General features: G+C 46.3%; 1 protein-coding gene across 5 annotated transcripts in view; it reads right to left on the reverse strand.

The window, feature by feature from the left end:
• Positions 1-18,257, reverse strand: part of emid1 (EMI domain containing 1) — a 63,908-nt gene extending 45,651 nt beyond the window's left edge. Inside the window, exons 1-3 of one of the 5 annotated variants that reach the window (XR_003984106.1) lie at positions 17,394-18,257; positions 10,069-10,182; positions 7,651-7,754 (exon numbers count right to left, since the gene is read on the reverse strand). Coding sequence is in view for 4 of the 5 variants with exons in the window: in XM_030417641.1 (XP_030273501.1) it covers positions 7,651-7,754; positions 10,069-10,182; positions 17,394-17,569 (394 nt within the window). In the remaining variant the exon portion in view is untranslated. The remainder of the gene's footprint in view (positions 1-7,650; positions 7,755-10,068; positions 10,183-17,393) is intronic. The other 4 variants (XM_030417641.1, XM_030417643.1, XM_030417640.1 and 1 more) reach the window with 4 other exon arrangements.
• Between the last annotated feature and the right edge of the window lie 2,097 nt (positions 18,258-20,354).

Below are 20,354 nucleotides of genomic sequence, written 5' to 3' on the forward strand. Positions count from 1 at the left end.
GACGCAGGTAAACAAATGGAGCGTAAAGCGCCGATATAGACGGGAAAATCAAGTAAATAAGCGAGATATTGTAATAAATAAAAAGTCTAAATGAACCAGGCCGACCCAGAAAAATAAATCCCACCATCGCTGTGCTCGTATTTTTTCGCAACATCACAGTCAAAGATAAACAGAAGAAGTTCAGGGAATCGTAATTACACAGTGATTATTATTCCACAGGAGGATTTTCTGCAGCAGCCTGCGCTCTCTCTGTGGTCTGTCATAGTAATATATAATAATTGTTAGCATGCATCCCAGTTTAGATACCCGAACGGCTCCAAGAAGTATGATTTTGGGGGGATTTTTCATAAACGTGATGCACAAACCAACAACACGTGCTTACGTAAGAAGAAGACTGTATGGAAAGAAAGGCGAGCAGGAGGAGAGAGAAAACCTCCCTCCACTGTTCGGTTTTTCTTTTTTTTTTTTTTTCAGTGGTATTGTTTGTTAATTAATGACTGTTATGATGATTCCCCTGAGCGCAGCAGCGTGGGCTGAGCGGGCTGGCTGGACGCTCCCACGTCTAATCTCATCTGGGGCCCTCAGCCCAGTTCCAGCCTTCACTTCAGCTGCTTCCAATTTGGGCTCTGCACTTGTGCTGCGCTGGCCATTTACATAACTATGAATATCAGCTGCTGTGGCCTTTTTTTTTTTGCTGCGCGCTGGCTGCAGCGGGCCTCCCTGTATGTTCCTGATTTATGTGTCTTTGTCATGACTGAGTAAATGCTCTGGGTAGCTTTGTGAACGCAGCAGATATCGGATCTGTTTTTCAGCTCCGTTTGGTTGTTTGGTTGGTTTGTCAGCAGAATTGCACAGAAATGACTGAACGGATTTCCACAAAACTTGGACGGAGTTCGGGTCTCGGCACAGGATAAACCCTGTCAACTTCTGGTGCGGATCCGGTTAAAGGGGCAGGTCCAGTAATTCTTTCAACATTGAAAGCCTTTTTTTGTGTAAGCCCTTTTAAGATCCATAATGTACGGATCTTAATGAAAAAAATCAGACATATTCAGGTGGCTGGTGTGTATGAGTAAGAACAACCTGATACTGGATTAGGGCTGTCAAAAAATCTGATTTTCACTCTAGGATTATCGTGGCCAAACAAATTCACAGTGACGATATTATTTCGATATCTATAGAAATTCATCTTTCACTTTGTTTACAATGAGTTTTGTCACATAAAGGAAACAGAGAGTGTACAAAAAGTTCAACTGCACTCAAGATAAAACAATAACCATCAAGTTTCATACCTTAGAACTAGGGGTGGTTAATCAGCACAATTTCCCGATTAGATTCGATTCAATTCCGATTATTGAAGTCTCGATACGATTATCGATTCGATTTTCAATCATTAACGATTATTGATCTTCCATTTAACATCAGTCAGCCGCAGAATTATTTTACTTCTCTTTTGAGTAACACCTCACAGCACCTTTAATATTGTAAAGTGTAACTGTAATATCCAAATTATTATTTTTTTACTTTGGTTTAAATGTAGTCTCACTCTGTTTCACTGTTAAAAGAAAAGTTGCCAAGCTCAGCAGCCGGACTCATGTTAGAAGCATTGCACATGACGAGAACCAGGGCGTCAGTGGCGGTTCTAGACCAGTTTTCATAGGGGGGCCAGGTTGGGGCCGGCTTTTTTGTTAGGGGGCACATACAACCCGGAAAAAAAGGATAAATCCCTTATTCAGACATAGCAGTGTTTACAATTTCAACAAATTTGATTGGGTAGTAAACTGCTGAGACACTTTATTTCTGCCTTTCCCTTCAGAACAAAATCATTGCAAGAAATCATTGTATTATTGATGCAGACTCCCTGTCAGGGGGGCCACAGGGGGGTCCAGACTCGGAGTTACGGGGGCACTGGCCCCTGTTGGCCCCCCCCCTAGAACCGCCCCTGCAGGGCGTGTTTATCTATTCCCCACTCGCCTGCCATTGCTTTGAGAAACTCACACATATTTGCGCTTGTGTGGCTATCATCCATAGCTCTCGTCTGAAGTACGTAGGACATTAGATTCCATTAACTGCTGACATGATGAGCTGTAACGGTCACATATGAGACTGTAGCTCTGGATGTCCAGGCATCGCAGATTATTGCTGCCCTGTGAGCAGAGTTGAGGGACACTTGCACAGAAAGGTTTGTCTCCTTGTAAAGATTTGGAATTAAAGTGTGAAAAAGCTCCGGGACGGAATAACATATCTTGGCTCCAGACTGTGGACCATCTAGCAGAAGCCAGTAAGAGGAGGACTCCAGTTTATATTACAATAAATAAATAAATAAATAAATAAATAAAAAATGTACATTAAAAAAAAAAAAAAAAAAAAATCGATCTTTGGAAATTTAATAATCGAATCATAATCGTCAATATTATAATCGCGATTAATCGATTATCGATTTTTTTCACCACCCCTTCTTAGAACCAGTGTATCGCTGCAACTCTAACTGACCGCCACTCTAGTTTGTGAATGAATCAATGCGACGTATTCAACACCTGCTCATGCAAACAGAGGGAACTCAAGGAATGCGAAATGGAAAGGTGAAGGTGACTCCATGTTGTGTCCGGCCCTCCTCGTGCTGCTGTGTGGTCTCGGGGGTGGGGGGGGATGTGGGAGTGGGAGTGGAGGTCACCTGCTCCTCGTTCAGCCCGCTCCCCTCTGACCTCGCTCTGGCCTCCCTCCACTCGCAGCTCCTAAAGCCCGCCGCCATTAAAAGCAGCTAATCACGGCGAGCAGCTGCATCCCTCACTGTACAAATCCTCCACACCTTCGCTCTCCCACCCACGCACTCGCTCTGGCAGTCAGACAGACGCTTGGTGTCCACGCTCTCTCTCTCTCTCTCTCCCTCTCCCACTCTTCCTTTCCGCTAATGGCAAGCTGCAGCCGACTGATGTTTAAAGCGGCCGGGTTTAGCGTGGAGGCCTGTGATAAGCCGCGCTGAGCTGTGAAAACACAGATTACGTTTCTGCGGCTTATTACAGACAGCCCGCCTCTGCCTCCCAGCCACACCGTAATTGTGACCCAAAAACCGCAGCCTCCGCTTGGCTGCGAGATACGGCTTGAAGGGGACCCCCCCCCCCCCCTACACACATCCAACCCACCCCACCAGGCATAGCTTTGACAGCCGTGCTAATTCAAGTCTACATCCCCCATATGTTTCGCTGCACGGCGCCCCCCCCCCCCCCCCCCCCCGCGTTAAGCTGCAGCCATATTTCCTTTATAGTGCTGTCGCCATAAATCAAATCAGGTCCGCGATATCAACTGCTGTCTCTTAGCGTCATCTTCACACTTTTAAGAGTCAATCAAAATGAGCAGAAAGCGCCAAAATACAAAAAAAAAAAAAACGTTGGGGGGGGGGGTTTCCGCAGCCGCTGAGTGTGCAGCAACGCTTCAGTGTTGACGCTGATGCAACCTGTAAGGGCCTCCGAGAGCCAGCTCTAATTCAATAATGTTTGCTTTTACGGGTTACACTTGATATTCTCGTATCATGCAATTGCCTCCAAATGAGGTATAATTTCGATATTTGTGTTTGATGTAGCACAAATTGGGATATCCCCGTCTGAAAACAGGCGTTTAGGTACTTGGAATGCCAAAGCCAACCAGGCATACGTTAAATCCCTGTTTCTGGCATGCTATGAAAGTGCCTCCATCTGCAAATACTTAGCCTTTTTTTTTGTTTTTTTCTCTTCTCTTCTCTTCTCTCAGGCTCAATCAGAGATAAAGACCATTGTGCTCCGGGTCCAGCAGTAAGACAATATCTCCCAAGCCTCGTAGAAAACAATTAGGACCCAGTAATTACACCACCGGCCTGGAATTCCAGCCAAGTCCTGAGGTTAGGGTGAGGAAGTAGGAGATGTGAAAGGTGGCCGTCTGATGCGGTGTTATCTTTCTCCGCTCCGATGGAGAGAGTTTTGTTTATCAGCCCGGGTGTGATGTAATGTTTTTGCTTTTTCGATCCCGCTGTATATGACGGGATGACAGCATTGGCGTGAACTCTCCTCACAACGTTCTCACATTTTATCTCCGCGCTCTGCTGCTCCGGTTTTTTGAAAAACACACAATCGAAAGCTTCAACAAAGACGGCGTTATCCTCACCTCGGACCGGACGTGTTGATTTACGCGCGTTGACCGAATCGGCTGGCGGGCGGAGGGGTGAGAACGGAGGGACACAAGAGAAAACAACTCCCTCATCTCTATTTTATCGCGTCGATGACCGTGCGCTCGGCTTATAACGCGCTTCCTTTTCCCTTTTCTTGCACCTCAGAGCGACCTCGGCCCCGCGGTCCTGCTCGTATGGACTCTGTTGGGATCTGCCGTAATGCAGACCGGCCTTGGGAGTCAGACATTGGCCGGGGGCTTTTTGGGGTGGCCTGGAGAGAGAACGGCGGAGTTGAAAGCAAGGTAGCGTGAGTAAATGAGAGGATAACACACATTTTCCACAGTCTGTGAAAAGCAGACAAGCACGAGGGAAAAGGGATGATGGGAGCAAAAAAAAGGTATATAAGCAACAGTGGAACTCCAGAAGAGGTCTTTAAAGATGTATGTCTCCGGCGTTAGCCGTCTTATGAGATTAAAAGCAATATGTTTTTAATGTCTGACCCAGACGGCAGACTTTGAAAAGTGCAGCAGGATGAGAGTTATTCTTTTATATAACAATGGTGATCGCCTTTTTTTTTTTTAAATTCAGCCCAACTCAAGGTCAAACAAGTGCTCGCAGCCGTCTAGAAACCCACAAAGACCCACACAGGTATTCAGAGCCTGGATTTGAAACTTGCACCCACTGAACTTCAAGTGCAGCTTTAACTTTCACTTGGCAACCCTATGGCAACAGATTTAAACACAATCCGGCCTACAGCTTTGCCCGTGTGGGCAAGCTTTTATTTCTCCTTAAAGCGGGCGAACGAGGCAGACAGCAGCGGGGTATCAGGTTCTGCCCTGGCAAGAGGTTCTGCTCACGCGGCAGCAGCAGAACAAAGCGCCGGTGGCCCTGGATAGCATCCATGGTGCCGGAGAGTAAAGGCCCCGTGAATGGGACCTGTCACTTCCACTCAGCGCCGCCTGTGATCTGAGCCACCCGGAACGACGCTCAGATAAGTGGCTAATCCCAGCATCCCCGCTGGCTCGACAGCCCCCTACTGCCATGACAACCGGAGGGGAATCTCCTCCAGCAACAACTTAATTGGATAATTTCCTCCCAGTTTGACTGTGTGTTCCTGTGCTTTTGTTAAGTAAAGTCTGGGCTGTCTGAATGTGAATGTGTTCAGGGGGAGGGGCTAAAACGAGGCGGTGTTGACGAGTGTCACTCGATAACACCAAGAAAGAACTCATTAGTTTATTATAACAAACAATGTCCGTCTGTGAGACACATCCTCCATCAGAAATGAACCTCTTCTACCAAACCGACCTCCATCGAGGCCAAATACTGGCCTTTAATTCAATCAATCCGATATCAAATCATAGATTTTTAAATGGGAGCTCGTCCGATACTCGATTTTTTGGGGCTGATATTAAGGAGTAAAGGATTCTAATATCGATATATCGGCCGATCACACCTATTTTTTGCAATTATCTCTAACCTCACTGGACATGTGCCAATTATAAATTACTCCAAGCATCTTTTAAATCATTATTATGTCTAAATAAAGTTTTCATATCAGCCGATATTGGATCAAATATACAGCAAATACCAATAAATCGGGCCGATAATCTCAGCCAACCAATATTAAAACTATACTCACGCATAGATATAGATATATATAATTTTTCATCAAGATCCAGATCAACAGTGATTATTCCCTGAAAAACACAGATGTCGAAAAGAAAATTCCTGGACCACACCAAAGGTTAGTGGGGTCCAAACAAACGGACGCAGGCGGAGTCATAATCTCCTTGAAGGAAATATGAAATATGGGGGAACTTCCCAGATTTTTGGGAGAAAGACCAGGTGTGACTTTGAATCTTTAAGATGTGTCAAGCTTCTTTTGTTTACAAGCTTTGTAACCTGTGCAACTCAACCTGAGATGTAAATCGCTCTTAAATCAATTTAATCAAACACTGAAAAGTGTCTATATTTCGACTTTACGTCATTTTTTTTAGCAGTTTCACGTGAAGATGATTGACAGATGGAGGGTTGACGGGGATGGATGAGGGTGACTGGGAGGGTTTATTTGTCTTGAGGTGCTGAAATAACAAAAATGAAGATAAATATAATCGTCAAAAAAATGCGTCAGCCAGCAGGAAAAGTGGAGAAACGTCTCCAGTTGCAGCCTGGATGCAGCAGAGCGCCGGACGCTGGGCAGTCTGGGAGTTACTCTGAGTTTACCTTCGAGTGGAGGGAGCATAAATCTGAAAAACAGCCTTTCAGCACCACTAAAGAGCGACCACTTTAACCACTGTAAACATTTATTGTGCTTTGTGTCGCAAAGGCCTGACGATTTATGTTACACCCAGTCGAGTTCTGGGCCTCGGCATAAACAGACGCTCCACCCTGCTCGCCAGACTGCAGAGACACGGGGGCCAGTGCCAGGGGAAGTCATTATGCACCGGGAGTGTAGGAGTGTGTGTGTGTGTGTGTGTGTGTGTGTGTGTGGTGGGCAGCTACAGTAGCCCAAAAATGAAAACAGCAGCGTTAAAATGGCACTTTAAGAGGACCGAGTCTCGGCTCCAGCTGGTCCATAAAAAACCCAGAAACCGCACGAAAGAAACAAACCCTGACGTCGCACAACGCCTCTCAGAACGAACGCATTAAAAGCTGATTAATAAAAAGCGGAGGTATCTGACTGCAGCCCCGAGGAGGCAGAGGGATCTTGTTCCTGAACTTCATTTAGGAGACAGAGGCGGCCTTATGTAAGCCCTAATGGAAATCACTCCTGTTTTAAAGTATTACTCGCACACGTGTGTTGGAAGGCACGCGCAGCTCGGAGGCTTCAAATCAACACGGGGGGATGCAGATGGCGATAAATGGGGGAAGATTTAAGAGGTAAAGAAGGAAAGAAATAGAGAGGCAGGGAAAGGACGCCGAGAGAGAGAGAGAGAGAGAGAGGAGAAAACGGACAGGACTTCCATCCGTCTGTCCATTTCCATCTGGGTCGGGTCGCGGTGGCAGCAGCAGCAGCGGCGGGCTCCAGACGTCCCTCTCCACGCCGACGCTTTCCAGCTCCTCCCGGGGGATCCTGAGGCATTTCCAGGCCAGATGAGATATGTAACCCCCTCCAGCGAGTTTCAGGGTCTGCCCCGAGGTCTCCTCCCAGTTAGGAGGCCCGTCTGATCAGATGCACGAACCACCTGGACTGGCTCCTTTCAACGTGAAGGAGCAGCGGTTCTACTCCGAGCGCCTCGGATGTCGAGCTCCTCCTCACCCTGACTCTGAGGGCCCTGAAGCACCGAGCTGACGCCGAACATCTCCTGGGTGTTGTGCAAGAAGCTGCACTTGAACACACCGCAAAGACGAGACTAAAACCTTGTACATCCTGCGTCAGCGTGAAAGGAAACCCCTCCCCGCCGATAAACAACCTGTTGTCATGACTGAGAAGCGTTTTTTGACGCCGCTCTCCGAACGACTTTATAACTGAACCGTGCGTTGTGTTCGTCGCTGTATCGGCCTCGACTCACCTTCTTCACAGGCGGCGCCGCTGAATCCTGGACAGCACTTCCACTCCAGAGAGGTCACAGTGCGGTACACCAGTTTATAGGAAGGTCTGACGACGGTCCTGTAGCTGCACGACACACAAACCGTAGAGACATCACACACACATAACACACAACACACAACACGGTCCTCTTTGGTACGAGCACTTGACTCGAGTAAACAGAAACAAGCTGACAAAGACTTTTAAGATCGTTGGCCGCCAACAGAATCCACTAGGTGATCTACACAGCTCATTAAAGGCTGAACACGTCTCCTCTGCCTCGGGTCTGAGCGGCTCCCCTCAGGACGACCCAGAGGAAAAGATCTACAAGGCTTCTTTTATCCAAAACACAATTCATGCGGTCGACCAACTACAGTAAACTTAAATATGAGAGTGGAAGCTGGAGACCGCGGGGGATGAATGCACCGACTGTGCACTAAAACTGAGAGATCTTTGTTCCCGTAATGTGATGTTTTTCCTTTTAATCTTACGGAGCTTCGGCAAGACAATAAAGTTTATTCTATTCCGTCTTCCATTCTGTTTCCCACCAATTGCTGGCCTCCTGTTCACATGTTAAAATCGGCCTCAATTAGCCACTTTTAAGCTACTTCCAAGTGAACTTCATTTAGTGCTTTTATCTATTTGATATGTGCAACACTGAGGAGTTTCGGACTCACAGAAACTCGGACCAAACAATCGATTAATCTAGAAAGAAAAGAACAGATTAATCGAACTTGCAGCCCTGATGATTCCTGTCCATTAATCTGTTCATTCTCTCTCAGGTAATCAAGTTGTTCTCTCTATAAAATGTAAAAAAAAAAAAACATGAAAAATGTTGATCAGTGTTTCCCAAAGCCCCAAAATAACATCCTGTTTTGTCCACAACCCCAAAAATATCCAGTTTACTGCTGCAGAGAAGAAAAGAAACCAGAACATATTCACATTTAAGAAGCTGGAATCAGAGAATTTTTACTTTGTGCTCGATTTTCTGGTTTGACATTTAATTTTGGGTTATTACTGGAATTAGATGTGCCAGTGATGGCGGCTTTGCAGACATTTTGCTCAAGGCTTGTTGATGAATCTGTAGTTAAGTGGGAGATACTGTAGCTGTCAAAAACTCTCTGACAATCTGTTTGTTTTGATTGTTGTGGTTTGTAAGTGCAGCCTAAAGAATATGACTAACTGAGGCTCGGCTCCAGAAGATGCTCCAGTTTCAATCTTTGGGTCTTTCTTTGGTAATGGATGCTGTAAAAGGTTCACAGTAGCTGCAGCTTTAAAGGGATATTCCGGTGTAAGTTTAATCCATGGTCTAAATCACCTTGAAACTGTGTTCGACTCCCTCTGGAGAGATCAAGTTAGCAGACCGCTAATTTACGGAGTTTTATCAACCTCAGAAACGACCGCACGACAACAATACACTGCAGTAAATGGATCCAAATATAAACCGCCACCAAAAAGCCACAAATAATGCTCAGAACAGCACCAAACTTCAGCAACAGTACAAATAGGGTCTCAGCACATAGTCCGGGGCATCTAACCTCCGCTAGCTTAGCTGGATTTCTATTGTGAAGCTAAAAACAGACTTCAACTCTCCTCCATCAGCTTCCGGGTCGGGGAAGTCCCGACCCGACGATTACCGAGTGCGGTTAGAAATGCTCAATTCCGTTCTTTTCCCTGTCCGCTCTCGATAATAACTGTTATAAACTGGCAGGTAAGACACATATGAACTTTGATTGCTTTTCCATGGAGTCATAATCATACATTTTCATCCATGAGCCGCGGAACTCTACTGCACTCGGTAATCGACTCGTCGGGACTTCCCGTCAACAGGAAGCTGCTGCAGAAGAGTGGTAAATTTAGTCAGCTTTTCAGTAGAAATCCAGCTAAGCTAGCGGAGGTTAGATGCCCCGGCCTATGTGCTGAGACCCTATTTGTACTGTTGCTGAAGTTTGGTGCTGTTCTGAGCATTATTTCTGGCTTTTTGGTGGCGGTTTATATTTGGATCCATTTACTGCAGTGTATTGTTGTGGTGCGGTCGTTTCTGAGGTTGATAAAACTCCGTAAATTAGTGGTCTGCTAACTTGATCTCTCGAGAGGGAGTCTAACACAGTTTCACTGTGTGTTAGACCATGGATTAAATTTACACCGGAATATCCCTTTAACTTTATTGGGAATTGAATGATTACAGATTATCTCAAGCATCTTTTTCTGCTGCGCTGATAAAGATGTATATGTGATAGGCCAATATCGGTGGATAATATCGGCCAGCTGTTGCTGCTGCTGTTCTGAGCATCTAACCTCCGCTAGCTTAGCTGGATTTCTATTGGAGGTTAGATGCCCCGGACTATAAACTGTAAATGTACACCGGAATATCCCTTTAAGGTCCAGGTGCGCTCCTCACCTGCCTCCCGTGCATCCCTGTGGCCAGCGGCACGTCTGGTAGACGCGCTGCAGGATCGTCCCATTCTGTACCTGGCAGGTCACAGTCTTAGTGACCGTATGAGGACACCAGTTCCTGTCGGGAGAAACACAGCGAGAGAGAGAGGGAGAGGGAGAGTCAGGAAGGTGCAGAGGAAAAGTTATTTTGAGACACAGAAGAACATTTCCAGAGTTAATAATTCAGGAAAGAGAAGTGTATGTTTGCAAAACACCTCCGAACAAAGAGCGCCCGCACCGTGTCGCGCTCGCAAAGGTGGAAATCATCCACGCAGTCACATCCAGGACGCTGCTGTCTTCCCGCGGGGTTTTACAGTCGCCCCTCCCTTTTGTTTTGACACTCCTTTATGGTGTTTACACGCTTTTAATCAGCCGCGAGATTCGCAGGAGTGCATTGTGGGCTGTATTTACACTGCAGTCGCCCCCTCTATCAACACACATCCGTCTGCATTCGGCTCCCGGAGGAGGTGAAGTCCCTCAGGAGGGAATAAAGAGGAAGACGAGGCCCCGAACGGAGATTAGAAGTTTTCAACAGGGGTTGAAGTCGGGTCATGAGTCCACTCCTTCTCCAGAAAGACGCTATCAGGACTCACTGAGAGGCTGTTGAGAAACTGACCTTCTCTGGAAAAACAGGCCTGTGTAAAGGTCAGAGGTTAAGATCTGATAGATCAGGACGTGATCATTCAGAGCAGGCTGAGTCAGCACACTTACTTACAGTCACGACAGAGTTATATCTTAAGCCTCCGAGCGCTAAATGAAATACTTTCCCTCCATAAGAAGGTCCAGTTACAGCACTAAAAGCACCAAATGGCGTAAAAGGATGATTCACTGGAGGGCTAATTGGTTCGAGAGTTCAATTACCGTCCTAACAGCAGCAGATATCTGATGTTGAGAAGAGTTTATTCTTACTTAGCAGATCAAGAAAACACTGACGGGTGTTTACTCGACGTAAACGTACGGGAACGCGCTGCGGCTGCTCGAGACACCGCACGTTACTATTATTTCATCGACAATGAGGCGAACAAATACTGTGATTACCTTCAGATGACTGTAGCTGGAGGAGGGAAAATGATTACTGCTGCCTGTGTTTACACAATCAATGGATGTATAGAGAGGAGGCTCGATGTGGAGCCACAAAGGAGCCTGTGTGGCACAAAACTTTGTTTGTTCTGCTGCCAGCGTGTTTGCAAGACCCGGGTGGGGATGGGGGTGTTCCCACCAAAGTCTGTTTGTCAATATGCAAGACCATATGTTTGTTTGTGTGTGAGTGAGTGTGTGTGTGTGTGTGTGTGTGTGTGCGAGACGGTTTACACTAAAGGAAACAGCCGGAGGCGGAGGATGTGGAGCGGCTAACCCATTAACAATCCTCGCATGTTGTGGTGGCCGCACACACACACACACACACACACACACCGAGCTGAACCAGCCAGGAGAGTCGGGAGACGTCTGCGAGCTTCTGCAGCGCTGCAGGGATGTTTCTGTTCCATGACTAACTTTTGATTACACATCGAGTAAATATGTAACTTTGAGAGATACCTTGCGGCAGAAATGACTCACTCTGTGTTTATTCTGGCAATTAGGCCGACAGCTAATGATTATTCTCACCGTCCATTAATCTGTTCATTCTCTCCCAGGTAATTGAGTTGTTTTCTCCATAAAAATGTCAAAAAAACGTGTGAAAAATGTTGATCGGTGTTTCCCAAAGCCCGAGATAACGTCCTCAAACGTCTTGTTTTGTTCGCAACTCCAAAAAATATCCAGTTTACTGCCACAATTTTCTCATTCTGTCCAATACTGTCTGTCTGACGCACTTTGTTTTAGCTCCTGTCTCTTTAAGACCCGCCCCTTCCCAAATACCCAGTCTGCTCTGATTGGTCGGCTCACACACGCCTGAGCCAGAACCGCAAACAACGACAGAGCAGCTGTGTTAAATCAGTTTGTACGTGTCAAACAAGCTGCAAGATATAAATAATGCAAATGTCACAAACTGATGAGGCGTTTGAGGAGCCCTGTTTTCTGTGGGAGAGAGGAGCTTCTATTGATACAGACAAAAATGTTCGACACATCAGAGTTTTACTCATGTCCGGTTCGGTCACGTTCGCCGTCTTTCTTCCTCCAGAAGCTATCGTGACAGGAGACCAGAGGAAATGTACGGTTACTTAAAATAAAATTCTGGATTTTTCTGGGTTGGAACATTGTCGGAAACATTTGGGATAATGTAAGTAAACAATGGAACAGAAATCTAGCCGGTTTTAATGTGGAAATTGTGAGTTACAGATGTGAAAAGCTTGAATCTGAGACAGGATATTTCAGGAACTATTAGAGACACTGTTTGAATTAATCCTAAAACGTCTCAAGTAGGAATTTCACCCGCCACACACGTGTTATTCAAACACAGGCGGACCCTCCTCCGTGTCTCTCAGTGTATCCATCAGCCGTGAGGTTACAGAAGTGAACATGGATCCATATGATTACCCCGTGATTGCTTTCCCTTGTCCTGAAAAAAACTGCTCTAATCATGGCTGGAAAATTTCAGACACTGAAGGAGCTGTGGTCAGGTAGAGTGAGGGGAGCGGCGGGGACTGACTCCTCCCCGCCACTTATCCTCCAGACCCAACAGATAAACATCTAAAGTTTCCCAGGCTGAGAGGAGGTTTCACCTGGGAACAGCTCAGATCGTCACCAGGGGGTCCTGAGGGGGGATGTGGGGGTGGGTTTTATGGTCTCCTCTTCTCTCTTTGCATTGCACTTACGCAATTACCGAAGAGGAAATGCCAACCGCTGCTTCTTCAGTGAATGAAATAACAAAAGCTGTAGGCAGAAAAGAGCTTACAGTTTCCCTAATGGCTTGAAACCAATCCCTGCGTTACCTACACAGCTCGCTAAAACTGAATCAAGACACGTTCGAGTACGAGGCAGCGGGAGGAATGGTTTATACAACGCAGAGAGGAAGGAGAGACGAGGATGTTCAGGGTAGAAAGGTTTATTCACTGGCTGCAGGAAACATCAGGGCTGCAACCAGTGCTGCATTAACATACAGATACATTTAATTCAGAATATTTGACACGGTTTCAGAGACTTAATTTCCCAGTTTTCTAGTTGATCAGCGACTAAAGAAACGGTCAAGCCAAATTTCAAAGTAAAACAACATATTTGATATTCCAGTAGCTTCCGTTAGCATTCAGCCATTTGCAAGATAACACTGCCAGAAATGTATGTTGACATAAATCCATTTAAGACATGTGATGATATTGTACAATTAATTCAGCTTATTTATCAGATGTTGTAAAGAGGTAACATTAGCTAGAATGCTAACGTTAGCTTATGGGTTATCAAATATGTTGTTGTGCACTTAAATACGGCCCAATGTCCCTTCATGTTTAGTCAAAAATTTTTTAAAACATTTCGAAAATGTCCAACCAACAGTCCAAAAAATCAAAAGACTCCCCATTTACTGTCATTAATGGCAAAGAAAAGCAGCAAATCATCACATTTAAGAAGCTGGAACCAACAAATATTTAGTATTTCTGCTTGAAAAGTCACTTAAACAATTAATTGATTATCAACTAGTGGATTCATCAACTAACCATTGATCTTCTCTGGGTTTTAAAAGACTGAAGCGAATCACTCTCCTCTTCTTTGGTTGCTGAGACCTACCACACAATGGTCCATTGAGTTTTGTCAGGATTTAAACATTAAGGGACGCAGGTGCCTGCTGAGCTCTCAGTCTCTCACTCAAAAATGTTTCAGAGTCAACACCTTCCCCTTACTGGAGGCGCTCTGGTGTTATGAAGTGTGAAACCCACCAGCACCACGCTGTTTCCCTGGCAGAGAGCGGCGAGCAGCCCCTCGGTGAGTATCGGGTCTCTAAGCACACATGGCACGCTCTGAACGCTGGGCCCAAGCTAAATAAATCATCAACCGTCTCTCACGGCCAATAGTTAAGAAATACACGAACGCTACAGACGCCAAGACAGCGAAAGATCGAAGAGGGAAACAAAAACCCCAAATGAGTGCGAACGCTGTCAGAGAGCTCGTGAACTGAAACAAAAAGCTCGAGCGCTGCCTGCTTTGCCTCGTCGTTCGTTATCAAGCTGCTGACATTTCCCTCAGCAGACTGTGTGGGGAGGAAGAAGCCGGACGTTCGGCTGTGTGAACTGACGAAAGAGGTTGACGAGGGCAAAACAAAAACGCCTGCGAGACTCTGGTGAGAAACATTTTCGTAACTCCCTCTCCATCCATCAAGCGATTCACGTACCGTAGGAGGAGGAGGGAGATATGTTTGAAATGCAGCACGGATACAAATCTAAAGGATTTCTCTCTAGATTTTCCGTCCGTGGGAAAAAGACTTGGGGAGGGGGAACAGAGGACAATAGTCAGATGTGGCAAATGGCCAGAGGGAGAGGAAGAAGAGAGGAAGAGGAGAGAGGAGAGGAGGAGGACAGACAGAGGTCATTTCAGCGTAAGGGTCACCTAAGGGCACTTCCGATGGGAACATGGAAGTGGAAGGAAAGACAATTATGAAGCCATGTTGGTCTCTTGGGATACAGAAGATGAATGTGTAGCGACAACACATGACAGAGAGAGAAACAGAGAGTTCAATCAGAGTGAAATTAATGGAGAGAGAGAGCGATACATTCCTCGGGTTATAATCTGCAGCTTCGGGGAAAAAGACCTGAGTAGCCGAAAAGAGATTAGACTGAAACAGAAAGCGTAACGTTCAGTTTGTGCTTGAGGAATCACTGAATGATGAGTTAACAGGTTCAAAGCTGCAGTGTGTTTTCGGTGAAGATCATCAAAGCGCCACGTCGAGGCCTCGAGGGTCAAAACTCTTCACAGCAGCCTCAGAGGAACGAGGACGACTCTCATCCGTCTTTGTCTGGTTTGAACACCTGTGAGCTCTGAGCGTATCTCTGCGCGTGACGGCTCAGTGCGTCTTCAAGTGTTTGAGGAAGGAAGTAAAAAGCATCAACGATCCATCATGTGGAGCTGAGCTGATACCGACCTTCTTGAAGGTGTCAACAGAGGGCAAAGTGACCAACAACTGCTGCTCGTTGCTAGCAATCCGTGGCTAGAACGCTATCAAGAGTGTGTCCGGATCAGAACCTTCAGGATCACAGCGGGCGTCACTACGGGCGACGGGGCTCAACTCACCTGGATCTGGCAGCCTGAAGACTGAAGACAGCCTCCGAAACCAACAGAGATCAATTAGATGACAGGGGATAAAGTACAGAGGCGATTTACAGAAGCTACAACTTCGGGAACTTGAATTCAGACGGTGTACGTTTGTATTTATCTGGTTTGTAAGTTAAACAGAGGTAAGATTATTTAATTTCTTGACATTTGGGAGTTTATTTTGTTCATTGATAAAGCTAACAATGCTAAACATCTGCCAGCTAAAACTACAGAGGCTATCGAGCTGTTGCCTCCTGGGGTACAAAGTGGCCTCGGACGGGGCTAGCTGGTTAGCATGCAAACTTAACAACATGACATCAACACCGTCATTTCTTAACACTGTTGATAATGTTTTTTTCCCATTTTTTTAATGTTTAACCTAAAATACTGCCCATATCTTACAAATCACTCCTTTTTTGCAGAATTATTATATAATCTCTTTAACTGTGTCTGTATTGTTTCCACTACTAACATAATATCCGTGAAACACTTTCCTTGAGCACGTACATTATTTGACTTTCCCTGAATGTCCTGAATCTAAAGCCTTCCTGCTCGAAGCCACGCGGGGCTCAGCCCGCTGGAATCTCCGTCATCTTCATCCCCCCCGCTTAAAGAAACAGTGGATATGGTTAAGACGCACATGAGGAATGAGGTCGGCCACGGGGTCCAGACTGCCTGTCAGACCATGACAAGTCCTCCCGGGGGAGGATAAAGAAGTGGGCGAGACGAGAAATAAAGACGCAGCTTCCTCCGCCGGGCCCTCGGTGTACTGAGCTCATATCGTCGCTAAGAAGGACAAGGGTGAGCGAACGCTTTATCAGCTCCTCCACAGAGCGACCGCACCAGTCGAGAAACTACTCAAGAGTTGATAATCCCCTTTGATTTGGGTAATCGCTGTGTGAAGACAGGGCTGGTGAGGGAAAGACTTTCTCAGTGGAGGTTAAAATTAATATTAACTTCCTTTTAAGTTCCTGAACTTGAGTGAAAAGTTTGTGTCACTGAATGTCAAGTTGCTCCGGGCCCCTGAGAGCCTCCTGCTGTCCGCCACTGTTTGGCCTCGTGTTGACACGACATAAACTGCTGCTTCCACAGATCAGGGACCAGGCAGCAGGTGGGCCGAGACTCTCAGCTCCTCTCGTGTCACCTCAAACCCACTGACCTCCTCCTGACTCACACCAACAGCAGCTTCCTCCTCTTAGAAACAGCGGCACACGGACTGTAAACTCATCCTCCCCCTTTTTTCCCAGAACAGGCCCAGATGTGGTGGAGTCCCAGCTGCTTGTGTTTAGTAAACATGTCCACAAACCTCTGGTTCTGTAGGGGTGCTGAGCGGCCGAGGTGAGCCAGCGGAGCGCTGCAAAGCCACCTGGACTCACCTCGAGGGCAAAAGGCCTCACCAGACAAGAGGGAGGGCGATCAGCCTCTGGACACTTTCAGCCCACACACACACACACACACACACACACACACACACACTCGACCTGACAGTGTAAATATTTGTAATATGGGAAGCGTCCTCTCATCACGCAGCGCTGGCTAGTCTCCGAGCTAAACACTGGCTCGGTCCAGGAGGGAAGCAGAACTGGTCAGCGCTCTGTGCCAGCGTGTTTAGTCTGGTCAGTCTCCTTCAGGACAACAACTCAATCAATCCCCCCTTTTTTTCCTATTCAGTGGCCTTTAATCCATTAAAACTAATCTGTCCCTCATTCACTTGAAGCAGAAGCACCCCGTCTTTAAGACTGAGATCCAGGAGTGGTGCACTTAAAGAGAAACCCCAGGACAGCTGAGAGGGAGCAGATGTTTGCTGCTGCACGCTGCTGCTGCTCCTACAAACCCCTCAGAGACAGTGGAGGTGCTCTGAGGGAGACGGTGGCTGAGCTGGGACAAACAATGAGGATGGGCATGTCAGCAGAGCACTGTGTGCTCCTGCCAGGACAGGAAAAAGGAAACCGACTGTCAGGAAGACAATAGGAGCTGGGAGATGGATGGAGATGGGAGGCATGCATTGACAAGAAGTGCTGCAAAGTCTATAAACAGATTCAAAGAGAGATTTTTCGGTGCGTAAAACAATTCATACACGAGATAAATGATTTTTACATCAGGTGATTTCTTTACCTTTTCTGGTAGACTGAGGTGTGAGAGGCTGACGTCTGCGTCCCTGCTGAGTAGGTTTTGTAAAGTCCCGTCTTCCAGGTCCCGTCAACGGCCGCGGTCAGCCAGAGGACGAGCACGGTCCAAAGCAAACTTCTTCTGCAGAGCGCGGACACGCTCTCCGGTTGGCGCGGTCCCATTTCCGCGGCACAGAAAGGTACACGGCCAAGAAAGAAAAAAAAAAAAAAAAAAAAAAGTTGAAACGAGCCCAACTTCCACCCCGGTTAGAAATCAGCCGAGTTTTAGTGGATCCAAGTGTCAAACAGAACCGGGTCGGCTGGAGAAGACGCGCATCCTACTCGGTTACCAAACATGCACTTCTGAAGACTTCCAGGAACGATCTCTCCCTCTTTCTCTCTCTCTCTCTCTCTCTCTCTGCTTCGATTCTGTCTTAAGATCCTGAGTGAACTTAAGGAAAAAAAATTGCCTCCCCAGCTCCTCGTGTGTGTGTCTACCTGTGAGTGAGACCTGAGTGCTGAGCGCGTCTCTCTCTCTCTCTCTGTTTCTCTCTCTATCTGCTCTGCCTGCCTCCGTCTGTCTGTCTGTGCGCGCATCGAGCCGAGCCTTCACTGCAGCGGGCATGAAACCACTTTTATAGTCTCCTCGGGTCTTTTAAAAGCACAGCCTGCTGCTGCCGGGTCTCTGTTACCCTGCCCCGTTTCAACCCCCGCACAAAGGACAATGCGCGCTCAAGGCGTCGGCACATTACGCATTGTTTTCCCTCTAAATGAATTATTATGGGCTGCTGCGGCTGCTGCTTCTCAGAGGGTCCTCTCACATCTCTGGAGCTGTGCCGACGATGATGAGTAATTGTTTTCTGGGTGAACACAACTGGATTTAAAACACATTATGACTAAGTTCTGGCTGCATGTGAAAAGTTATATTAACACAGTGAGGCTCATTAATGTGGAACCATCATTTGTGCACATTCACCATGTGGTCTGAAGCCACCAGTGCCCGAGCAGACAGTGGCAGGAGGTTACTGTAACTGTGGGACATGTAGGTGCAAGCAGCCAGCAAACCGCAGGGCTGCTGGGCCCAGATCCAACCCAAACACCAGGCACTGCAACCAGAACCTGCAGCCCAACATGTGTATCTGTGGCCGGGGTGACTACGCCTCTGAGCTGCGAGTCCCACCAGCTGCAGGAGATGCTGCAGACTGCAAAGAGGACTCACGTATGGAGGCTCGCGTCCGCCAGCTAAAGAGAAACACTTAGAATGAAGTCTAAGATTAATTAAATAATAATTACGAGATAAAAAAAAAAAGGAAAAATTACTTAATAAAAGTAAAAAATATGAGAAAAAAGTCAAAAACATGAGAAACAATTCAAAATTAAGAGATGAAAAGTCAGAATTATTATATAAAAGTAAAAATTACAAAAAAGTGCAAATTATCAGGAAAAAAAAGTCAAAATCATGAGAAAAGTCAAAAATGAAACAAAAGTCAATAAAAAGGGTGGAAAAATGTCAATATTAAGAGATAAAAAGTAATAAAAACATAATTATGTGATGAAAAAGTCAGAATTATTAGTTGACAGTAAAGAACTTTGAGGAAAATGTCATAAATAAGATTTAAAGACTCAAAATTATGAGACAAACATCAATTATAAGATTAAAAATAATACATGTTGAAATTGAAAAAATCTTAAAGGTAATAAAAAACTCAAAATTATGAGATTAACAAATCAAAATTAAAGAAAAAAAAGTCAAAATTATGAGATAAATATCAATTGTGATATTTTAAAAATAGAGTAAAGTTAATTCTGAGTTATAAAGTCAACATTTATCTAATCATTTTAACTTTTTATCTCATCTGAAACTTTCCACTGGTCTTTTTTTTCTTCATCTGTCAGAAACGTGCTTCCATACTTCACCACTGGTCAGTATCTCTCTATTCTACAGGGAGAGAGCAGCACTGAGTGAGCCCACCTGCTCTCAATCACAACAAACGGAAACTGTTTGGGACGGGTGGAGCTGGTGGAGCTGGTGGAGGGTTTGAATCTGATGTGTCAGACTTTTTAGTTTCAGGGGCACTCTTTGCATTTTTTGTTGCTGAGGCCACTTGGAGCCGGGCAGGAACTGGAGCGGTTCAGGAGTTAATGTAAATCCCTCCGGTCACAAGCAGCTGAAAATCATTCTGACCACCGAGGAGGGAGGGAGGGAGGCCGGGGTCGACTCCATTCACCGGCTCTCCTGCTCCTGTAATCAGGAGGAGATGGATTGCCTTCAGTCTGCTCGCTCACATCAAGCGTAGGTCCATTAAACAACACAACTCTCTTTTCATCTATTCAAGAGGAAAACACGATTCCTCCCCTTTCTGTTGTAAACTCTTTATGATACGCAGCAGTCAGAGCCGAGGAGGGGGCCGTCTGACCTTTACACCCGGCCTTTCAGAGCCGGTTCTTTTCAGGCCACACGAGGAGTTTTAAATAAATACACCGCATGATGATGCTGCAGTTTGCCTCATGATGATGATTTCCATCTCCAGTCAGTCACAGTTTACTCTCACACTGCAGCTGCACTCCTCACAAATCAGGCTACATGATGTATGTTGCACGTGCTGTGGCTCAGAGACCGGTGCAGTGTTTTATATTCCTGTGACCTCACTGCAAACGCCAGCTGCCAGATCCTCGCAGGGCCGTCTTGATTTTCCTTTTTTTTTTCCAGAGTAAAAACTTCACCTGCTTCTGCACGCTGAGCTCAGCAGCCTCGATTACTCAGGGCTGCACTGGATCTGCTCGCTCAACTGCTGTAACGACGACGCAGAGCGCCGCCCGCACCGCAGAGAAGCAGCTGAAAAGCTACTTGGTGGTGAAGTGGAAAACTTTAGCAGCCTTCGGTCAGTGGTGCATTTTCCACTGTGTGCAGCAGCTTATGTTCACAACCTCAGCAGAAACCCTCAGCATCTACTGCCCCTTCTGTCAG

This window comes from Sparus aurata, chromosome 5 (genome assembly GCF_900880675.1).
Source record: "Sparus aurata chromosome 5, fSpaAur1.1, whole genome shotgun sequence".
In the NCBI taxonomy this organism is placed as follows: domain Eukaryota; kingdom Metazoa; phylum Chordata; class Actinopteri; order Spariformes; family Sparidae; genus Sparus; species Sparus aurata.